The 24,948-nt window shown below is 45.5% G+C and overlaps 1 protein-coding gene across 1 annotated transcript; it reads left to right on the top strand.

Annotated features, from left to right (window-relative positions):
• On the top strand, positions 1–24,876 carry LOC111971406 (beta-1,3-galactosyltransferase 2-like). The gene is made up of 2 exons (XM_023998165.1): positions 1–782; positions 22,632–24,876. Exon 2 carries the CDS (start codon positions 22,991–22,993, stop codon positions 24,290–24,292), a length of 1,302 nt encoding a protein of 433 aa, XP_023853933.1. The 5' UTR covers positions 1–782; positions 22,632–22,990; the 3' UTR covers positions 24,293–24,876.
• Positions 24,877–24,948: the final 72 nt, after the last annotated feature.

The raw sequence follows: 24,948 nt of genomic DNA, 5'->3' as shown, positions 1-24,948 counted from the left end.
GCCTGCCTCTGCCTCTGCTTCCACGCTACAGCTGCTTACTTCTCCTCCCGCTACAGAACAACGGAGCCCAGCCGAGAGGAGAGCAGCTGGACAGAGAGAGGGAGAGAGAGAAAGAAAAATAGGGACGAGAGCTTTTTCCTCGAGATTCAGAATCATGTTCTACTGCAGCCATCCTCAGAAACCCTGAGTGGAGGGTTTATTCTCTTTTCCTTTCTCTCGCTCTCTCTGTCAGACTGCCTAGCAACATGAGGGACTAGCCGCAGCACTACCACCACAGCTCGGCTCTATCGTCCTTCAGCACTGCTTTCCTTTCCTTCAGCAGAGCAGGCTGAGGATAACAGATGCATAAAAGAACAGTGAAGAGGAAACAAATGGCACAGTGAAGGCTTCTTTTTTATTTTCAGGCACATTGCATAAGGGAAGTGGGGACAGGAGGAGAAAGAGAGAAACTGGTGAGACCGTTGGAGAGATAGGAAAGGTGTAGTGTTGAGACAAGGATTGAAAAGAGGGGAGAAAGAACCCTAAACCTGAAGCCTTGGTGAGGCAGATGAGGAGAGGAGAAGACACAGGCTGTGGAACGCACTGTGACAAATGGATGAGTGTTACACCAACAATAATACATTCAGACCCGGGCGAGGGGGGTGTGTGTTGCATGATTAGGCAGACAGGGTGGAAGTGGACATTTCCCCAGATTTCGGAGGAGAGGAGCAGTGTTGGCGTGCCGAGTGCGTCGACAGACGGCACCAGTGATCACACAGTCCGTGTGCCAGTCACAGGAGGAGGTACAGTACTATATGTCTCAACAGCTCTGGCACTCAACCTCCCCCAATCCTCATTATTAATTTACCCCCCCCTCCATTCTCCTCTTTCCGTCATTCTCCTCTCTCTCTCCCATCACAGAACATTTGTGGGTGTTAAAATCTCAGTTTTTAGGTAAAAAACACAAAAGTGTTGTGAGTGTTATACCTGAGTGTTGATTCTAGTGGTGCTTACATCAGTGGCATTGATATTGACGCCACCTGCGGTTAATAAATGAAGTGTTATTTGAATCACAGTAGAATACTATACTGTGTTGAGTTAATTATCATTAACTCTCTCAGAGTGAAAAAGACATGGGAGAGGCCTCATTATTATATTTCCCAGCATGCTTTGCTGCAGGTTGCTTTTTAGAAGAGTTATTTTTTATGTATATATATGTTTCTTGTGGACATTGATTGAATAATTGATCTTATACTACACAAAGTAACAATACACTAAATAACATAGACGTTTCTAAACGAATCCAATCTGTAAGTTATTGAACTTATTTCACAAATTATTGAGATGGTTTAGGTAGTCTCATTTATCATTCTTCCCTACCTTGGCAGTCATTCTAACAACAGATTTCAGGTGATTTAAAGTTCCAATTGTTAGACATCCTATAAGAATGGTATAACACTTTGCAAGCCAGCATAATGTGACTTGCCAACGTGGCCTGCAAACCATGAGTTTCAGGCCACTGTGCTAGGGTACAACTAGGCTGTCAAAGTATGGTATTGTCCCCAAAAGGTTTTGTATTGTCATAAATAATGTAACCTTAGTTGGTGAAGGCTACAAGACTGAAAGCCATCAAATGCAACAGGCTTGCCTCTGTCACTAGCAAACACAGTCGTGGGTGGTACAGGAACCTCTAAAATTCCCTTGAAAGGTACCCTGGGAAATAAATATGCAATAAGGCTTTACACTCTACAGTGTTAAAACAAAACCCCCAAATATGTTACTGTAACACCACAGGTGTTAATTCCCTAATCCTGAGGAAGTGTAACAGCATTAGCTCTAATAAAGTGTTAATTTCAGTTGGAATATGCAACACCCAACAATCTTGGGGTGTTAATTTGTCAACACTTTAAAACATTTTAGTTTAACTCTATTTGAGATTGTCACATATCATTTCTAAGGAAGTGTTAAATTGAAAACTGTGGGTAAAATCCTAATAGCAAATGTAATATCCATCAATATATCCTCTTCCCACAGCATAGCCAGGCTCACAGCTCTGTCGTTTACAGCCCTCTCAGACCTTTCAAAACCATTACCTGCCTGATCCAGTGAATCATGCTGGCATGCCAGGCAGATCTCATTGATCCAATTCAATTAACACTGGCTCTATCCCATGCATCATGTCCATCCCACTGACTGGGGAAATTGGCACACTGGCCCTGATGCTTAGGGACAGCTAATTGCTGAGATGTCCCTTTGAAATGCATGGGGTTTGGTTCTTCATCTGGGTTGCAGGCTTCCCCCTCTACTACTTAAATAGGATCTCATTTTCAAAGCACGTCATCATTTATTGCAGCAGATTAACCTGCGAACACACACACAAAACCCAACACAGCAGCTTAACAGATGAGACACACAAACAACCCAGCAAAATGACTTAACGCACAAGATACACACACAACCCAACATAGTGAATTCACCTATGACACACACACAGACACAACTTAATACAATGATTAAATCTATGACACACACACACACATAACCCAACAGCAGCTGCATCGTCAACAAAGATCACCTATTCTCATTTAATTAAACTATTCTTACTAAGCTGCACCCATTCTGAGGGTTTGCTGTATATCTCACAAATACTAATACAGTATCAGAAAATGCCTCTGAGTTGCTACGGCTGAGTGTACATCAGATATGGATTTGTGTACAGGGGGGCTCCGGTGGCCTGGCCTAAATTTGACCAGCGCCTAGGCGATGAAGTAAAGAAACACCCCGTCAATCCAGTAACATTAGCCCACACACACACACATACACATTTTCTCAGGGCCTGCCTTTCCTGCTTGTACTCAAGATTATCCAGATAGACACGGAACAAACAAGCCACGATTGAACAGAGAGAATGAGAAAGAGAAAGAGACAGAAAGAGACAGAAAGAAAGAAAGAGGAGTGAAGGTGTACGTTTACCAGAAACCAATATACAAATGATACACTCGCTCTGAATGAAGCACAATAGCATGCAATTCCCAGGACATTCCCCATGTTTGAAAACCCCCAGAAAACGGAGAAGTCAACCCACAGAGGACAGAATGTAAGAATACAAAGTAAAGTGCTGAGTAGATTCAATCAGACTTATGTTCACGTCTCCACTAGGCCTACTTCAAATCAAATCAAATCAAATCAAATTTTATTAGTCACATACACATGGTTAGCAGATGTTAATGCGAGTGTAGCGAAATGCTTGTGCTTCTAGTTCCGACAATGCAGTAATAACCAACAAGTAATCTAACCTAACAATTCCACAACTACTACCTTATACACACACAAGTGTAAAGGGATAAAGAATATGTACATAAAGATATATGAATGAGTGGTGGTACAGAACGGCATAGGCAAGATGCAAGTAGTAGATGGTATAGAGACGGTATATACATATGAGAAGAGTACCGTAGGGTATGTAAACATAAAGTGGCATAGTTTAAAGTGGCTAGTGGTACATGTATTACATAAAGATGGCAAGATGCAGTAATGATATAGAGTACAGTATATACATATGAGATGGGTAATGTAGGGTAGTAAACATTATATTAAGTGGCATTGTTTAAAGTGGCTAGTGGTACATTTTTACATAATTTCCATCAATTCCCATTTTTAAAGTGGCTGGAGTTGAGTCAGTATGGGCAGCGGCCGCTAAATGTTAGTGGTGGCTGTTTAACAGTCTGATGGCCTTGAGATAGAAGCTGTTTTTCAGTCTCTCGGTCCCTGCTTTGATGCACCTGTACTGACCTCGCCTCTGGATGATAGCGGGTGAACAGGCAGTGGCTTGGTTGGTTGTTGTCCTTGATGATCTTTATGGCCTTCCTGTGACATCGGGTGGTGTAGGTGTCCTGGAGGGCAGGTAGTTTGCCCCGGTGATGCGTTCTGCAGACCTCACTACCCTCTGGAGAGCCTTACGTTGTGGGCAGAGCAGTTGCCGTACCAGGCGTGATACAGCCCGACAGGATGCTCTCGATTGTGCATCTGTAGAAGTTTGTGAGTGCTTTTGGTGACAAGCCGAATTTCTTCAGCCTCCTGAGGTTGAAGAGCGCTGCTGCGCCTTCTTCACGACGCTGTCTGTGTGGGGGACCAATTCAGTTTGTCCGTGATGTGTACACCGAGGAACTTAAAACTTTCCACCTTCTCCACTACTGACCCGTCGATGTGGATAGGGGGGTGCTCCCTCTGCTGTTCCTGAAGTCCACAATCATCTCCTTTGTTTTGTTGACGTTGAGTGTGAGGTTATTTTCCTGACACCACACTCCGAGGGCCCTCACCTCCTCCCTGTAGGCCGTCTCGTCGTTGTTGTAATCAAGCCTAACACTTAGTGTTCATCGCAAACTTGATGATTGAGTTGGAGGTGCATGGCCACGCAGTCGTGGGGTGTGGTGTAACGGAGTACAGGAGAGGGCTCAGAACGCACCCTTGTGCCCAGTGTGAGATCAGCGGGGTGAGATGTTGTTACCTACCTCACCACCTGGGGCGCCGTCAGGAAGTCCAGGACCAGCACAGCTTGACAGGGCGGGTCGAGACCCAGGGTCTGGAGCTTGATGACGAGTTTTGAGAGGTACTATGTGTTAAATGCTGAGCTGTAATCGAATCGATGAACAGCATTCTCACATGGGTATTCCTCTTGTCCAGATGGGTTAGGGCAGTGTGCAGTGTGGTTGCGATTGCGTCGTCTGTGGACCTATTGGTCGGTAAGCAAATTGGAGTGGGTCTAGGGTGTCCGTAGGGTGGAGTGATATGGTCCTTGACTAGTCTCTCAAAGCACTTCATGATGACGGAAGTGAGTGCTACGGGGCGGTAGTCGTTTAGCGCAGTTACCTTAGCTTTCTTGGAACAGGAACAATGGTGGCCCTCTTGAAGCATGTGGGAACAGCAGACTGGGATAAGGATTGATTGAATATGTCCGTAAACACACCAGCCAGCTGGTCTGCGCATGCTCTGAGGAGCGGCTGGGAATGCCGTCTGGGCCTGCAGCCTTGCGAGGGTTAACCTCTTATGGCTCAAAAATCAGCCGTAAGTATAAGCAGTGGAAAGAGGTGGCCATTTCAAACGCCTCGTACTCAATTCTTGCTCTACAATATGCATATTATTTATTACCTTTGGATATAAAAACACCTTCTAGTTTCTAAAACAGGTTTAATTATTTCTCTAAGTGAAACATAACTCTTTTTACAGCCCATTTTCTGGAAAAAGTGACATTCCAAGAAGCTATGTCTCTCTTCAAGATACTCTCTATAAAAGGCCTTGGCACTTAGGACTGTACAAACACGTCACACATCTTCCCTGTTGTCATGCGAAGTGAGAGAAAAAAGGACTTGATTATCTCTGTCAGGGACTGAAAGGAACCTCTTTGAGTGATAAGTGCGCACTTTATATTTTTTTCTGGGCGCGAAGTAGAACTGGACTCGGCTCCTGAAAACACTCGTTATAGGTGAATATGACCTCCAGCTTCGATTTTCTTTTATACATGTCACAAAATCATCCTAAAGTATGTTTTTTCAATATACTTTAATTATATTATTGAAATTTATTCTGGACTTTAACGTGATGCGACGCAAGAATTTGTCAAACGGAGAGGTTAGCACGGCATGGCCAGTGTGTCATGCTAATTCAACAGGGACATCGTTCGTTCTAGGTCCAAATGAACACGCGTTCTGAACAAAGACCCTTTGGAGAACATTCTGATGGAAATCAACAAAGATAAGGACCCAATTTGGGATGCTTTTCATATATCTGTCGAACTGTGCTATCGCTAGCGTTTGACTAGAATCAATGCTGCTGTGTGTTAGCTATTGATAGTAAGCTAATATAACGATATATTGTTTGTGTTTTGTGTTAAAACACTTCAGAAATCGGAATATTGTCTGTATTCACAAGATCTTTCTCTTTCATTAGCTATCCACCATATATTTTTCTGAAATTTTTTCTGATGTGAAATTAGAAGTAGACGTTGGTGTCTGTTTTCTCTGGCTACTGCCGTGCGATATCTGATGTACTATGATGGTGGCTAAGATGGTAGCAGTAATGTAAAACTGATTTATAGCTAAAATATCAACTTTTTCGAACAAAACATAGATTTATTGTGTAACATGTTATAGGACTGTCATCTGAGGAGTTTTTTCTAGTTATTTAGGTTAGTTCTAGGTTAGTTAGGTTGGCTTTGCATGCTAGCTGCATGCTAGACTGCAATGCTACCGGTGCTGTGAAAAATATCTGTCTCTCTTTTTGTATTGGTGGTGTAGCTAACATGAATATAGTGGTTTTCGCTGTAAAACATTTAAAGAATCTGAAATATTGTCTGTATTACACAAGATCTTTCTCTTTCATTAGCTATCCACCATATATTTCTTCTGAAATGTTTTCTGAAGTGTAATAAGGTAGTTAACGTTGGTGTCTGTTATTTTCTCTGGCTACTCCGTGCCGGGTTTCTTACTGTAGCATATGTAGATGGTAGCAGATAATGTAAAACTGATTATTAGCTAAAATATGCATTTTTTTTGAACAAAACATAGACTTATTGTGTAACATGTTATAGGACTGTCATCTGAGGTAGTTTTTTCTTAGGTTATTTAGGGTTGGTTCTAGGTTAGTTAGGTTGGCTTGTGCATGCTAAATGCACGCCTACTTGTGCTGTGAAAAATGTCCTTTCTTTCTTTTTATTTGGTGGTGATTGGCCTAACAAAATATATGTGGTTGTTTTCTCTGTAAAACATTTATAAAAAATCGGACATGTTGGCTGGATTGACAGAGTTTATACTTTCAAATGCTGTATTGGACTTGTTAATGTTGTGAAAGTTAAAATATTTTACAAAAATAGATTTTGAATTTTCGCGCTCTGCACTTGGACAGACTGTTGTCATATTGATCCCGATGTCGGGCTTGCAGCCTGAAGAAGTTAACACGTTTAAATGTTTTACTCACCTCGGCTGCAGTGAAGGAGAGCCGCAGGTTTTGGTAGGGGGCCGTGTCAGTGGCACGTATTGTCTAAACGGGCAAAAAAGTTGTTTAGCCTGTCTGGGAGCAAGACATCCTGGTCCGCGACGGGCTGGTTTTCTTTTTTTTAATCCGTGATTGACTGTAGACCCTGCCACATACCTCTTGTGTCTGAGCTTGATGAATTGCGACTCGATTTTGTCTCTGTACTGGGACTAGCCTGTTTTGATTGCCTTGCAAAAAGTAGGTAGAACAGTAGAGAATAGCTACACTGTTTTATTCGGTCATGACTTCCGGTCACCTTGCCCTGGTAAAAGCAGTGGTTCGCGCTTTCAGTTTCACGCGAATGCTGCCGTCAATCCACGGTTTCTGGTTTGGGAATGTTTTAATCGTTGCTGTGGGGTTAGACATTGTCAATGCACTCCTAATGAACTCGCTCACCCGAATCAGCATATTCGTCAATATTGTTGTTTTTGGACGCAATGCGGAACATAATTCCCAATCCGCGACCGGAGATGAAACAGTCTTGAAGCGCGTGGAATCAGATTGTGTCGGTACCAGCGTTGAACAGACCCTAGCGCGGAGCTTGTGTTTAGTTCTCTGTTTGTAGGCTGTGGAATCAACAAAATGGAGTCGTGGTCAGCTTTTCCGGAAAGGGGGGCGGGGAGGGCCCTTATATGCGTCGCGGAAATTAGTATAACAATGATCTAGGGTTTTACCAGCCCTGGTAGCACAATCGATATGCTGATAGAATTTAGGGTAGTTTTGTTTTTTAGATTTGCCTTGTTAAAATCCCCAGCTACGATGCATGCAGCCTCAGGGTGTGTGGTTTCCAGTTTACAAAGAGTCAGATAAAGTTCGTTCAGGGCCATCGAGTGTCTGCTTGGGGGGAATATATACGGCTTGTGATTATGATTGAGAGAATTCCCTTGGTAGATAATGCGTCGACATTTTATTGTGAGGATGTCTAGATCAGGTGAACAGAATGACTTGAGTTCCTGTGTGTTGTTATGATGATCACACCACGTCTCGTTAATCATAAGGCATACCCCCCCGCCCCTCTTTTACCAGAAAGATGTTTGTTTCTGTCGGCGCGATGCATGAAGAAACCAGCTGGCTGCACCGACTCCGTTAGCGTCTCTTGAGTTAGCCATGTTTCCGTGAAGCAGAGCACGTTGCAATCCCTGATGTCTCTCTGGAATGCTACCCGTGCTCGGATTTCATCAACCTTATTGTCAAGAGACTGGACATTGGCGAGTAGTATGCTAGGGAGTGGAGCGCGATGTGCCCGGCTCCGAATCCTGCCAGGAGAAGACCCCCAGCCGCCTCGTTTGCCCCTTTTACGGCGTCGCACAGGGTCGCCGGCTGGGATCAGATCCATTGTATCGGGTGGAAGGCAAAACACTGGATCCGTTTCGGGAAAGTCATATTCCTGGTAGGAACGATGATGAGTTGACGTTAATCGTATATTCAGTAGTTCCTCCCGACTGTATGTAATGAAACCTAAGATTACCTGGGGTACCGATGTAAGAAATAACACATAAAAAAACAAAATACTGCATATTTTCCAAGGAACGCGAAGCGAGGCGGCCATCTCGTTTCGGCGCCGGATGTGTCTTTACTTGAACATCGCTGTAAATGTTGTTCAGGATGATGGCAATAACAACACAAGCCGCTAAGTTATTTATAATCATAACATCAGATTAAAATGCCTTTAGATGTGAGAGCGATAGGGTCAGAGGGTATAGTGTGAGATTTCAGAACACTAAGCAATTCATTTAGACCCGTTCTGGAGCAGCAGCACACACACACACACAGAGAGACATCAGCACTGGATGGAAAGAGCATAAAGGCTATTCTTAGAAAAAAATGGCATGTTCTGACTGAGGGGTGGGTTGAGTGATAACTGCTTAATACTTTGGCCTCAGACTGACCCTGACGGAGTCTGGCTGTAACAATAGGGGAATACAGCCATAGCATTGTATGACAGTCATAACCTGTACACATATTGAAGACTTGTGAGATTGCTTTATCAAAACAAATATCACAGTTATGGTTAAGGTACGTGTGAAGAGTAGTCTACCTTGAATGGTTTATTCAATCACATTTATTGTGTGCACCACAATGTCCTCTCTAGACACCACAATGTCCTCTCTAGACTCTTTCAGCCAAACATGCAGTTGGTTGTCAGCTGGTCGGTTTTCAGCAGCATCTGTCTGGTATACATAAGGTCATTTGTTTCATCAAATAATCCAGTCCCCCCCAAAATTACTATCCAGAGACCTTTGTTTTGACAAGGTCTTTGTTTTGGCCTCAATAAACAAACATATAGCATCACACACAGCTCAATATTGAATATACGAGGGCATTTGACAGAGTGCCAATAACAACTATGAAACAAAGAACGATCGATACTCTGACAAGGCTCGCATTGATAATAACTGACCGTCAACATATTAGACTATGGACTTTGATAGGATGAAAAACTTACACAATGTTAATCTTTAAACTCGGTTTGACTGTCACAAAAACAAAAAACAATTTGAAGAGTTTATTTCCAAAATGCTATATGGACCACTAGTACCGTTGGCGTCCTGGGTCCCGACCATAACACGGACAAGGCTGTCCTCTCGTGCCATTTCTTAAACAGGGTCACGTGGGTAAATCTGTTTCCATCTCCCGGGCTGCCGTACGTGGTATTTGACAGGTCCCAGCTTCTCGATCACCTCGTAGGGCCCGTGCCATGTTGCCAGGAACTTACTTTCAGCAGTGGGGATCAAGACCAACACCCTGTCTCCCACCTGGATTTCTCGGAGCTGGGCTCCCCGATTGTAGACCTGGGCTTGGGCGCGTTTGTACTTCTCCATATGTTCCATCACGACTGGCCATATGGCTGTCATCCGCTCCCTCATCGTCTCCACGTGCTCTACCACGCTGCGTAAGGGGGTCGGTTGGGTTTCCCACACCTCCTTGGCGTGGTCCAGTAGGCCGCGTGGCCTCCTCCCGTAGAGGAGTTTGAAAGGGGAAAACCCCATGGAGGACTGGAGTACTTTTCGGATTGAGAACATTAGGTGGGGTAGTAAGTAGCTGGTCCCAGTTCCTCCCGTCCTGCTCGATGACCGTCCGCAGCATATGTTTGAGCATTTTATTGAACCGCTTGACAAGCCCATCCATCTGCAGGAGAAAGTCGGTGGTCCGGATCTGCTTGATCTGCAGGAGAGCACAAAAATCTTTCATTAAGCGGGACATAAACTCAGTACCTTGGTCTGTCAGGATCTCGTTCGGGATGCCCACCCGGCTAAAGAGGTGGAACAGCTTCCGGGCGATTCCCTTGGACACCGCTGCCCGTAGGGGAATGGCCTCGGGATACCGGGTGGCATAGTCTACGATTCCCAGGATGTACCGGTGTCCTCGATGTACCGGTGTCCAGGATGTACCGGTGTACCCTGGGGAACCACGGGAGGAAGAGCCCAGCCTCCCCCTCCTCAATTTTGAAGGGCCAGTCGAGACACCCCCTGGGGGCCAACTGAGGGGACAATTCAGGATGGCCCAGTGGGAGGACCCTAACTTGAAAGCTGCTGCAGCCCAAGTGATAGCGGTGGATTGACAGCTACTTCTGGATGTGAGTGACTGGCGATAGATACAGGTTGATCAACCGTTTGCTTCCGCGCCGCACAGGCGATGGGTTGTCCTCGCTATCGTCTTTGGGTTGGCTCGTACCTTCTTCCTCCACTCCTGCCCCCACGAGCAGTGGACAATCTCATCCCACTAGGAGAGGTACTGCACCCACCATTATCTGGCAGTTCGCATGTGGCGTCACGAGGTTGGCCCATACGGTTGGATACCGCTTTGTGTCCCCGTGAACACAGGAAATGGACATCTCCCTTCCCCGTTCAGTCATTTGGTTCAGCAGGCTCGAGGTTATAAGGGTAACGATACTTCCGGAGTCTAATAGAGCTTCCGTGTTATGTCCGACAACCTTTACCGGGACTATGGGTGCCCAACAGGAGGTGACGTAATTCACAGCGCGACCCACCTCGCTTCCGGGGCTTGCTGATCGCATCGACTCCTCTCGAGGCAGGCAATTCCAGGCCATGTGCACCCAGGCGCCACACTCAAAACACCTCCTTTGGTCTCCATCTACCTGGGGTCGTCGGTGGCGGGTCGGCCCTACCCCAGCCGTCTCTCCACGGGTTTGCGGTGCTTTGGCCCTGCCGACTGTCGGTTCGGGGTACCCAGCAGCGAGGCTGTCCTTCCGACTCTTCGAATGGGTCGTCGACTCAGCCCGCCTCCCACTCAGCAGGGCTTGAGTGTTCTGATGCATCTCCACTGCTTCCAGGAGGCTATCCAAGGTCTGGGGCACGCATAGCCTCGCTGCCCTCTTCATGTTGTGGGGTAGTGCCCGTAGGAAGCGATACAGTACCACTTTGTCTTGGATGGAGAGGGTGGGTACGTCAGTTAGGAGCCATCCCCTGGTGACGCGTAGTAGGTCGCTCATCTGGGCTCAGGGGGATGCGTCGGCTACGAACCTCCAGTTGTGGAATAGTTGAGCCTGATGGGCCAAGCTGTACCCGTAGCGGCTGAGTATCTCCCATTTGAGTCCATCGTAGTTAGCCGCCTGTTCGTCGTTCAGGTCCCAATAAGCCTTTTGGGCATTCCCAGAGAGGAACGGGGCCAGTCTGCCTTGGCCATCCTTCCCGTAGTGCTGTCCGTTCAAACGTACAGAGCCTTTTGGGCATTCCCATACGTCCGGAGTCTAATAGAGCTTCCGTGTCATGTCCGACCAGGGGGTTGGGTCAGAACGTTTACACAGATCAGACACAGACAGAGTAGGATTAGCTCAGTTTCAAAGGTGTTTATTAAAATAATAGTCCAAAAGAAAATAATAGGCCTCCCCCAAGAGACCCTCTCAGGGATACCGTCTTCTGGGCTCTAGGTCTTGCTGTATCTTGTGGGGATCAAAACTGAACGCTCTCCATTAACCTCTGGTACCGTCCCCAACTATATGGGAGTCCTTTCCTCCCCCAGGCTCTCCCCTGTGTGCTGCCCTTTTTGCAGCTTTATGGGACTTGTACAGCTGGTGAGTAATCAGCCCTTGATCAATCAACCAATCCCCAATCGGCCCCAATTTGTCCTGGCCGGAGATCCCGTCGAGACCTGGCACGTCCAGCAGACGGAGCCATCGCCCCGTGATGTATACGTCGTCTGTCACCAGGCCTCGACGAGTCTCCCCCTGGTGGCTGACCTGCTGTACGCCACAATATATGTACGCTACCGGTCAAAAGTTTTAGAACACCTACTCATTTAAGGGTTTTTCTTTATTTTGACTATTTCTACATTTTAGAATAATAGTGAAGACATCAAAACTCTTAAGTAACACATATGGAATCATGTAGTAACCAAAAAAGTGTTAAACAAATCCAAATACTATTAATATTTGAGATTCTTCAAATAGCCAACCTTTGCCTTGATGAGAGCTTTGCACACTCTTGGCATTCTCTCAACCAGCTTCACCTGGAATGCTTTCCCAACAGTCTTGAAAGACTACACACATATGCTGAGCACTTGTTGGCTGCTTTTCCTTCGCTCTGTGGTCCAATTCATCCCAAACCATCTCAATTTGGTTGAGGTCAGGGGATTGTGGAGGCCAGGTCATCTGATGCAGCACTCCATCACTCTCCTTCTTTGTAAGATAGCCCTTACACAGCCTGGAGGTGTGTTGGGTCATTGTCCCAAAAACAAATGATAGTCCCACTAAGCCCCAACCAGATGGGATGGCGTATCGCTGCAGAATGCTGAGGTAGCCGTGCTGGTTAAGTGTGGCTTGAATTCAAAATAAATCACAGACAGTGACACCCCACACCATAACACCTCCTCCTCCATCCTTTACAGTGGGAAATACACATGCGGAGATCATCTGTTCACCCACACCTCGTTTCACAAAGACACGGCGGCTGGAACCAAAAATCTCCTATTTGGACTCCAGCCCAAAGGACACATTTCCACCGTTCTAATGTCCATTGCTCGTGTTTCTTGGCCCAGCAAGTCTCTTCTTATTATTGGTGTCCTTTAGTATTGGTTTCTTTCCAGCAATTCGATCATGAAGGCCTGAATCACACAGTCTCCTCTGAACAGTTGATGATGAAATGTCTGTTAATTGAACTCTGTGAAGCACTTATTTGGGCTGCAATTTCTGAGGCAGATAACTCTAATGAACTTATCCTCTGCAGCAGATGTAACTCTGGGTCTTCCATTCCTGTGGCGGTCCTCATGAGAGGCAGTTTCATCATAGCGCTTTATGGTTTTTGTGACTGCACTTGAAGAAACTTTCCATGTTCTTGAAATGTTCCGTAGTGACTGACCTTCATGTCTTAAAGTAATGATGGATTGTCGTTTCTCTTTGCTTACTTGAGTTGTTCTTGCCATAATATGGACTTGGTCTTTTACCAAATAGGGCCATATTCTGTACACCACCCCTACCTTGTCACAACACAACTGATTGGCTCAAATGGATTAAGAAGGAAAGAAATTCCACAAATTATCTTTTAACAAGACACACCTTTTAATTGAAATTCATTCCAGGTGACTACCTCATTAAGCTGGTTGAGAGAATGGCAAGAATGTGCAAAGCTGTCATCAAGGCAAAGGGTGGCTATTTGAAGAATCTCAAATATAAAATGTATTTAGATTTGTTTAACACTTTTTTGGTTACTACATGATTCCATATGTGTTATTTTATTGTTTTGAGGTCTTCACTATTATTCTACAATGTAGAAAATAGTAAAAATAAAGAAAAACCCTGGAATGAGTGTGTTCTAAAACTTTTGACCGGTAGTGTATGTATATTACATGAAATCCAAATAAAAATCCATTTAAGTTACAGGTTGTAATGCAACAAAATTGGAAAAACACCATGGGGGATGAATACTTTTGCAAAGAAATGTAGATACTGATAAAACACAGCAATCTCTTTCATAAGATCTGCAACCGCTGTGCAACCGCTGTGTCAGATTTCAAAAAAACTTTACGGAAAAAGCACACCATGCTATAATCTGAGTACAGCGCTCAGAGCCCAAATAAGCCATAAAGATATCCGCCATGTTTTGGAGTCAACAGAAGTCAGAAATAGCATTATAAATATTCACTTACCTTTGATGATCTTCATCAGAATGCACTCCCAGGAATCCCAGTTCCACAAAAAATGTTTGTTTTGTTCGATATAGTCCATCATTTATGTCCAAATACGCATTTTGTTTGTGCGTTCAGTCCAGTAATTTTGTTTGTGCGTTCAGTCCAGTAATCCACATTCATGACGCGCAGGTCAGACAATTCCATTACAGTTCGTAGAAACATGTCAAACGATGTATAGAATCAATCTTTAGGATGTTTTTAACATAAATCTTCAATAATGTTTCAACCGGAGTCAGTCTTTAGAACCTTGTTTGATGCTTCTACTGTGAATAATGAGGGAAGGAGAGCTCTTTGAGTCAGGTGTCTGGCACAAGCTAAACATGCGCGCTCACGTGAGAGCGACCTGCTTTCCATCGCATTTCTGAAGACAAAGGAATTCTTTGGAAGCCTTAGAAAGTGCAAAATGACCAATATCCCACTGTATATTGGATAGGCAAACCTACAAACCTCAGATTTCCCACTTCCTGGTTGGATTCTTTCTCAGGATTTTGCCTGCCGTATGAGTTCTGTTATACTTACAGACATCATTCAAACAGTTTTAGAAACTTCAGAGTGTTTTCTATCCAAATCTACTAATAATATGCATATCTTAGCCTCTGAGCCTGAGTAGCAGGCAGTTTACCCTGGGCACCTTTTCATCCAAGCTACTCAATACTGCCAACCAGCCATAAGAAGTTAAACAATAAAAGCTGATTTACCAACATTTCTGAAAATGGATATATAGTGGTTTGGAAAGAAACTCTTCATTTGGACATTTTACGCCTTGGTGTTCTATTAGATTTCACCATTTAATGGCGTCTATCATTAGGTGTGATTTGAGATGTATCAGTCATTAGCTGGATTCCAATATTATCATACAGTCTTTGATATTTTTTACTGAGGTGGAACTGCTGGGGCCTCAATTATCACCACTGTAACTAATTGGCTGGTGTGACAGTGATGGGAGGCAAGGAAACACATTAATGAAGCACCACGTTCTGCCTAATCACTGAAACGCTACCAAAAGGGATGCCTGCCTGATGCCTGATCAGACGGTGTGAAATTTCACTTGATTAGACAACAGTGTAATCAGGAAGTGCATAGGAGATGTTGTACCCACTGTGACTATTATAACCTACCCTAACCAGAAACTGTGGATTGATGGCAGGATTCACACAAAATTGAAAGCGCGAACCATCGCATTTAACCATGGCAAGGTGTCTGGGAATATGGCCGAATACAAACAGTGTAGTTATTCCCTCATTAAAGCAATCAAACAGGCAAAACGTCAGTATAGAGACTTGGAGTCGCAATTCAACGGCTCAGACCCAAGACGTATGTAGCAGGCCACGTCGCGGACACCGACATCTTGCTTCCGGACAAGCTTAACAGGTTCTTTGCCCGCTTTGAGGCTCTCCTTCTCCGTGGCCGACGTGAGTAAGACATTTAAACGTGTTAACCCTTGCAGGGCTGCCGACCCAGATGGCATCCCTAGCCGCATGCGCAGACCAGCTGGCTGGTGTTTTTACAGACATATTCAATCTCTCCCTATCCCAGTCTGCTGTCCCCACATGCTTCAATATGGCCACCATTGTTCCTGTACCCAAGAATGCAAACGTAACTGAACTAAATGACTATCATCATGAAGTGCTTTGAGAGACTAGTCAAGGATCATATCACCTCAATCTGTCACCCTGTCACTCTAGACCCACTTCTATTTGCTTACCGCCCCAATAGGTCCACAGACGATGCAATCGCCATCACACTGCACACTGCCCTATCCCATTTTGACAAGAGGAATACCTATGTATTCCTAACAATCCGCACCCAGGTGGTGAAGGTATGAAACAACGCTTCGCTGCGCTGATCCTCAACACTGGGGCCCCACAAGGGTGCTTACTTAGCCCCCTCCTGTACTCCCTGTTCACCCATGACTGCGTGGCCATGCACGCCTCCAACTCAATCAAGTTTGCAGATCACACAACAGCAGTAGGCTTGATTATCAACAACGACGAGACAGTCTACTGGGAGGAGGTGAGGGCTCTGGGGGTGTGGTGCCAGGAAAATAACCTCTCACTCAACGTCAACTAAACACAGGAGATGATCGTGGACTTCAGGGAACAGCAGAGGGAGCATCCCCCCATCCACATCGACGGGACAGCAGTGGAGAAGGTGGAAAGGTTTAAGTTCCTCGGCGTACACATCACGGACAAACTGAAATGGTCCACCCACACAGACAGTGTGGTGAAGAAGGTGCAACAGCTTCTCTTCAAGCTCAGGAGGCTGAAGAAATGTGGCTTGTCACCTAAATCCCACACAAACTTTTACAGATGCTCAATTCAGAGCATCCAGTCGGGCTGTATCACCGCCTGGTACGGCAACTGCACCGCCCACAACCGCAGGGCTCTCCAGAGGGTGTTGCGGTCTGCACAACACATCACCGGGGGCAAACTACCTGCCCTGCAGGACACCTACAGCACCCCAATGTCACAGGAAGGCCAAAAAGATAATCAAGGACAACAACCACCGAGCCACTGCCTGTTCACTCCGCTTCCATCCAGAAGGCGAGGTCAGTACAGGTGCATCAAAGCTGGGACTGAGAGACTGAAAAACAGCTTCTATCTCAAGGCCATCAGACTGTTAAATATCCATCACTAGCACATTACAGGCTGCTGCCTTATACATAGACTTGAAATCCCTGGCCACTTTAATAAATGAAACACAAGCCACTTTAATAATGTTTACATATCTTGCATTACTCATCTCATGTGTATATACTGTATTCTATACTATTCTACTGTATCTTAGTCTGTGCCGCTCTGACATTGCTCCTCCATATATTTATATATTCTTTATTCCATTCCTTACTTAGATTTGTGTGTATTGGGTATATGTTGTGAAATTGTTAGATTTTACTTGTTAGATATTGCTGCACATTCGGAACTAGAAGCACAAGCATTTCCCTACACCCGCAATAACATCTGCTAAACACATATATGTGCCCAATAACATTTGATTTGACAAACAACACGTCAACATCTCCTCTCCTGCAGATAAACTCTGTGTGTGTGCATGTGTGTGCGCTCCCACACGTGTGTGCATACTGTATTAGACTCCTGATAATTATTCCATATATAGGCAACAACAGAAACCTTTCGAGCATTCGATTTGCTCTGATGTAAAGTGTGTTAACCTTTAAAGCAAAGCCAGCCTTGGCAACTCTCAGTCTGCTGTAACTGCCTGCACAGGGTAGGCACATTCTGCTCAAAAGGTTAGCATGCTCCCATCAAGTTGTTGTGACAAATGAGTAAACACTTTCCCACTCACTCACTCACTCACTCACTCACTCACTCACTCACTCACTCACTCACTCACTCACTCACTCACTCATAGCATTACACATCATAACACATGAACAAACACAATGCTAATAAACAAACAAACTGAAAGTAAGACAGAAAGAAATGGAGGAAGAATTCAGGAACTAAGCTGTTTGTGTCTCAATTATATGGAAAGAAACGTAGGCCCCTCAGCCTGCCAAAATCTGGCAGCATGTTTGTGTGTGTATATGCCTGTGTATGTGTGTGTACTCAGAGAGCGAGAGCTGGCAGGGTGGCTTCTCTCCACGCAGGCAGAGAGGCAGGCAGGCGAGGTATTGATAAGCTGGAGGTGCAAGGTGAATGGTGGATGAAGGCTAATATCGCCGGTGGCTGGCTGAGGCTCCTGCAGTACTGCTTGCTGGAGCCTGAAAATTCCTTTGACAGATGACTCTCCGCCCCGGCTGGTGAGGCATGGAGTGGCGGGGGGCTGATGGCACAGGCTCACCAGAGCGGCGCAGAGTAGCGTCATGTTGTGCAAACCTGCAATTTATACTTCCGCCCCTGGCATTAAACCCGGCTGATGATATGCAAGAAGCCCCCCTACCATTCCATTCTACGTCCATCACCAGCCCACAAGCCCTAAGGAGTTTGCATACAGTACTAGTTCCAGACAAATGCTTTATTTTCCTATTCTGTTATACTTTTGTATATATAGTGTATGTGGAAACCCCTTCTAAGTAGTGGATTCCACCCGCCAACCCCTCTTTTACGCTACTGCTACTCTCTGTTCATCATATACGCATAGTCACTTTAACCATATCTACATGTACATACTACCTCAATCAGCCTGACTAACCGATGTCTGTATGTAGCCTCGCTACTTTTATAGCCTCGCTACTGCATATAGCCTGTCTTTTTACTGTTGTTTTATTTCTTTACTTACCTTATTTGCACTATTGGTTAGAGCCTGTAAGTAAGCATTTCACTGTAAGGTCTACCTACACCTGTTGTATTCGGCGCACGTGACAAATTAACTTTGATTTGGCTATTTCAGCTACACCCATTGCTGACAGGTGTATAAAAATGGAGCACCCAGCCATGTAATCTCCATAGGAAAACATTGGCAGTGGAATGGCCTTACTGAAGACGTGGCACAGTCATAGGATGCCACCTTTCCAACAAGTCAGTTCATCAAATCTGCCTTGCTAGCTGCCCCGGTCAACTGTAAGTGCTGATATTGTGAAGTGGAAACATCTAGGAGCAACAACAGCTCAGTCGCGAAGTAGTAGGCCACACAAGCTCACCGAGCGGGACCGCCGAGTGCTGAAGTGCGTAGTGCTTAAAAATCGTCAGTCCTCGGTTGTAACACTCACTACCGAGTTCCAAACTGCCTCTGGAAACAACTTCAGCACAACTATTCGTTGTGAAGCATAAGGAAATGGGTATCCATGGCCGAGCAGCCGCACACAAGCCTAAGATCACCATGCGCAATGCCAAGCATCGGCTGGAGTGGTGTAAAGCTCACCGCCATTGGAGCAGTGGATACTTCTCTGGAGTGATGAATCACGCATCACCATCTGGCAGCCGTACGGACAAATCTGAGTTTGGCAGATACCAGTAGAGTGCTACCTGCCCGAATGCTTAGTGCCAACTGTAAAGTTTGGTGGAGGAGGAATGGTCTGTGGCTGTTCTTCATGGTCTGGCTAGGCCCTTTAGCGTTAAGAGGAATCTATTTAACTAATTATGTGACTTCTGAAGGTAATTGGTTGCACCAGATCTTATTTAGGGGCTTCATAGCAAAGGGGACAAAAGTTTTGAGAATGACAAATATTAATTTCCATTAGTTTATCGTGTGTCTTTAGATATTTTTGTCAGATGTTACTATGGAATACTGAAGTATAATTACAAGCATTTCATAAGTGTCAAAGGCTTTTACTGACAATTACATTAAGTTGATGCAAAGAGTCAATATTTGCAGTGTTTAAAGACCTCTGCAATCCGCCCTGACATGCTGTCAATTATCTTCTGGGCCACATACTGTCTGATGGCAGCCCTTTCTTGCATAATCAATGCTTGGAGTTTGTCAGAATTTGTGGGGTTTTGTTTGTCCACCCGCCTCTTGAGGATTGACCACAAATTCTCAATGGGATTAAGGTCTGGGGAGTTTCCTGGCCATGGACCCAAAATATCGATGTTTTGTTCCCCAAGCCACTTAGTTACCACTTTTGCCTTATGGCAAGGTGCTCCATCATGCTGGAAAAGGCATTGTTCGTCACCAAACTGTTCCTGGATGGTTGGGAGAAGTTGCTCTCGAAGGATGTGTTGGTACCATTCTTTATTCATGGCTGTGTTCTTAGGCAAATTGTGAGTGAGCCCACTCCCTTGGCTGAGAAGCAACCCCACACATGAATGGATGAATCGCAGGATGCTTTACTGTTGGCAAGACACAGGACTGATGGTAGCGCTCACCTTGTCTTCTCCAGACAGGCTTTTTTCCGGATGCCCCAAACAATCTGAAAGGGGATTCTTCAGAGAAAATTACTTTACCCCAGTCCTCAGCAGTCCAATCCCTGTACCTTTTCCTTGGCTTCTTTGCTGCCCTTCTTGACACCAGGCCATCCTCCAAAAGTCTTCACCTCACTGTGCGTGCAGATGCACTCACACCTGCCTGCTGCCATTCCTGAGCAAGCTCTATACTGGTGGTGCCCCGATCCCGCAGCTGAATCAACTTTAGGAGATGGTCTTGGCGCTTGCTGGACTTTCTTGGGCGCCCTGAAGCCTTCTTCACAACAATTGAACCGCTCTCCTTGAAGTTCATGATGATCCGATAAATTGTTGATTTAGGTGCAATCTTACTGGCAGCAATATCCTTGCCTGTGAAGCCCTTTTTGTGCAAAGCAATGATGATGGCACGTGTTTCCTTGCAGGTAACCATGGTTGACAGAGGAAGAACAATGTTTCCAAGCACCGCCCTCCTTTCGAAGCTTCCAGTCTGTTATTCGAACTCAATCAGCATGACAGAGTGATCTCCAGCCTTGTCCTCATCAACACTCACACCTGTGTTAACAAGAGAATCACTGACATGTCAGCTGGTCCTTTTGTGGCAGGGCTGAAATGCAGTGGAAATGTTTTGGGGGGATTCAGTTCATTTGCATGGCAAAGAGGGACTTTGCAATTAATTGCAATTCATCTGATCACTCTTCATAACATTCTGGAGTATATGCAAATTGCAACCATACAAACTGAGGCAGCAGACTTTGTGAAAAGTATATTTGTGTCATTCTCAAAACATTTGGCCACAACTGTACACACATTTCACAGTGGGTGTTAGACACTGTGGCTTGTAGGCCTCTCCAGGTCTCGCACCCACTGTGAAATTTGGTGGAGGATCGGTGATGATCTGGGGGGCTTCAGCAACGCTGGACTGTTCCATTAGCAGGAAAACACCATTCTCAAAAGTGACCACAAATGTGATTATGCATGTAATGCTTTTATTATAAAGGTGCATTTTTATGGTGAAAATTAACTGTGACGTGATTCTCCGCCCATGTAGGCAGCCTAATCTATTGAAGTGAGACCACAAATACTATGTGCACTTGAACTGGAGAGGAGAGGTAGGTTACTGAAGTTGATGTTGACCTGGTTTTTATGCTAGTCTAGCTCTCTGGAGTTTTCATACATACACCTATGCTTTGTTTCACAGTCCTGCTCAACTGTTGGTTACCTAGTTATTGAGAAATTATGTAATAACAATGTAGTTGGTTCTTCAAACAATTCATCATAATAGAGAACTAATTGATGCCGAATGGAACATGGCACTGGTTGTTTAAATGACTCACAAAGAAAGAGAACAGCTGGTCATTACGTAATTAGTAAGTAATTACTGTTTTACCATGCAATTTGTACTATGGGCATACCAGGAAGTAGGCTATAAAGCAAAACACAACTGATATAAAATTCTCAGAAGGCCCCTGCTGGTTTACATCCACACCCTATCCACACTGACATGCTCATGGATGTATGCAATATCACGTTCACAGCTCCCTAATACATATCTATAGTACCATAAATAAATCCAGCAGGGGTTTGAACCGCTCTCCAGCAGGCCACAAATGTGGTAGCGCCTCCATGCTCTGGACACTACGCTGACAGACACAGCAAACCTTCTTGCCACAGTTCGCATTGATGTGCCATCCTGGATGAGCTGCACTACCTGAGCCACGTGTGTGGGTTGTAGACTCCGTCTCATGCTACCGCTAGAGTGAAAGCACCGCCAGCATTCAAAAGTGACCAAAACATCAGCCAGGAAGCATAGGAACTGAGAAGTGGTCTGTGGTCACCACCTGCAGAACCACTCCTTTATTGGGGGTGTCTTGCTAATTGCCTATAATTTCCACCTTTTGTCTATTCCATTTGCACAACAGCATGTGACATTTATTGTCAATCAGTGTTGCTTCCTAAGTGGACAGTTTGATTTCACAGAAGTGTGATTGACTTGGAGTTACATTGTGTTGTTTAAGTGTTCCCTTTATTTTTTTGAGCAGTGTAGTTACAACTCTCACACACATGCACGTGAGTATGAATGCACGCACGCACGCACACGCACACACACGCCCGTCTCCCTTCCCCACTAGCATCTACACCCTATCACCCATTGCAGTCCTCATCCAGACGTAAGAACTCACACTCTTCACTCCATCTCAATTCCCCATTATTAACAATCCACCACAGGCGGAGCGTTTACTATGCAGACATTTAAGGCCAGTGGAGATGAGTGTCAGGTTTTGCTGCTCTCATGGAAAGTGCAAATATAAACTACAAGAGGTACTTACCATGGTGAATGCGTAACATTATACTGTACACATAGAATCCATTCTATTGGATTCTATTTCTTTGACTATACATTACTCATGCAGTGCAGCAGGGGTTTCATTTTTGAATAGATGAGTCATTCTGAATTACTTTGATCATCCGCCACTAGGAATAAAATGCAAAGAAACAACAAAACACAAATTCAAAGCTGAATAATTTTAAATAAGCTTGTTCCTCATGGGGATATAGTAAAATCTATACAATTTAAACTGTTGACATACGTATGGCTCAACGCCATACAATTCTACAGTAGTAGGCACATTTCTGAACATTTGCCAAGCCTGTTACTCTGTTCTGTCTTCCCAGATAAGAGAGGTGATCCACTAAGAAGGCGACTCCAGTCTCTGATTTGAAGGAGCCCGTACCTGGAGCATGATCCTTGGTGTGTCTACAGAGCCAGTGAAGAACCTGGGACCTGCCTCCATGGCCACAGAGTCAGCACCCTCCTAGCTCTGCCAGGGGACGCAAGCAACCCCTTTCTAGCTCTGCCAGGGGGGCTTGTACATCCCCTACTAGGTCCGCCAGGGGGCTCACTCCCACCCATCTGCCAGCTCAAATAACCCTCTGGCTGTTGGCAAACACATGTTTGACGTGATCAAATGTGACCGCCGCCGCGCCATCCAGAGCAGCTGCAGCCCCCTGCTCCCCCTGCCTGCTGATTCACCATGCAGTGGAGACGGCGGCACTGCTGCCCCATGAAGATGACCTGGGCCATGAAGCGCTCGTTCTTCCGGACCCACATGGCGGGTCTCCTGTCCCTGGCCCTCCTCTTCACCCTCTTCCTCTTCTTCAGCCACCAGGACTGGCTGCCGGGCCGGACCGGGCCCCGTGACAACCCCCTGACCTACACCGTTAGGGGCTTCCGCACGGCCAAGACCGAGGCAAATCAGAGCTTGAGTCTGCGGAATCTTTGGAGGGAGACAGGCTACGTGCCTCCAAAGCCCCAGCTTAACCTCAGCTCCCAGCAGGCTGAGGGTGGCGGTGGAGGGGGAGCCATGGTGGGTGTAATGGGACTAGAGAACTCGATGAGCGCCAACAACAGTTTACAGCAGGAGATGGGCGTGGGAGGGAGGCTCAATTCCCAGCCCTACCGCTACATCCTCAACGAGCCCTTCAAGTGCAGGGACAGTACCCCGTTCTTGGTGCTGCTGATCGCTGCAGAGCCAGGCCAGGTAGACGCCAGGAACGCTATCCGGCAGACGTGGAGCAACGAGAGTGTGGCCATGGGTCTAGGTTTCGTCCGACTCTTCCTGCTGGGTCTAGGGCGGAGCTCAGACAGGTACACCCAGACCGCCATCGAGGAGGAGAGCTGGGTTCACCATGACATCATCCAGCAGGACTATCAGGACACATACTACAACCTCACCATCAAAACCCTGATGGGCATGAACTGGGTGGCCACCCATTGCCCGCAGGCGCACTATGTCATGAAGACAGACAGTGACATGTTTGTTAACACAGAGTATCTCATCCAGAAGCTGCTGAAGCCCGAGCTCCCACCCAGACAGAGCTACTTCACTGGCTATCTGATGAGGGGCTACGCACCCAACCGCAACAAGGACAGCAAGTGGTACATGCCTCCAGAGCTGTACCCTAGCGAGAGGTACCCCATCTTCTGCTCGGGAACCGGGTATGTGTTATCTGGGGACATGGCGGAGAGGATCTATCAGGCGTCTCTGAGCATACGGAGGCTGCACCTGGAGGACGTTTACGTGGGCATATGCCTGGCCAAGCTCCGCATTGACCCCACACCGCCGCCCAACGAGTTCCTCTTCAACCACTGGAGGGTGTCCTACTCCAGCTGTAAGTACAGCCACCTCATCACCTCCCACCAGTTCCAGCCCAACGAACTGGTCAAGTACTGGAACCACCTGCAGACCAACAAGCACAACGCATGCATCAACATGGCCAAGGAAAGGAATGGGAGGTATAGACACAGGAAGTATCACGCAGAGAGACCTCAGTGATGATAACTCTACTTACTGTGGGAAGTCTGGACAGGAAGACAAAATGGTAAGGAAGCGGACAAGAAGAATGATTGGATCTGGAAAGGGCATGTTAAGAGAGCTATACACTACCTGGGAAAGAGCAGTGTTTTTGGTATTGTGTACAGTCAATTAAAATTATTTTTTTAATTTGAGAGAGATGTTATGTATTGTAAACCTGTTGAAGTCTTTTTAAAAAGGGCAGTGACGTTCCATGTTTATGTGCAATATGAAGCATGCACACAACAAAGAAAAACTGCAAAGTGGGGATTTTGCCACTTTCAGGTGAAAATACAATGATCAGAAGAGACAAGGCCAGTGGTTGATGGGGTTTTGTTACACAACAGGTAGGTCACTAACTGTGGGGACAATTCTGTCAAAGAACTATAAACAATTAATAATATTAAGAGTATTTTCATGGGATGGGAAAAGGGAAAGAGAAATGCATCACTACCTACAGAAATTATGAATATATTTATGTTGTGGACCACTAATGCTGCCCTCATTCTCAATGTTTACTTTACATAATTATCATAAAATATGAATTAAAAGGGTTTACCTGTCAATATGCCATATATTTTATTTACAACCAAGGTGAAAGCACTCAGTATTTTCTAAAGCTTTACATTGAGTGTGAC

Source organism: Salvelinus sp. IW2-2015, linkage group LG13 (genome assembly GCF_002910315.2).
Source record: "Salvelinus sp. IW2-2015 linkage group LG13, ASM291031v2, whole genome shotgun sequence".
NCBI lineage: Eukaryota > Metazoa > Chordata > Actinopteri > Salmoniformes > Salmonidae > Salvelinus > Salvelinus sp. IW2-2015.
This window is presented reverse-complemented; position numbering and strand designations above follow the sequence as displayed.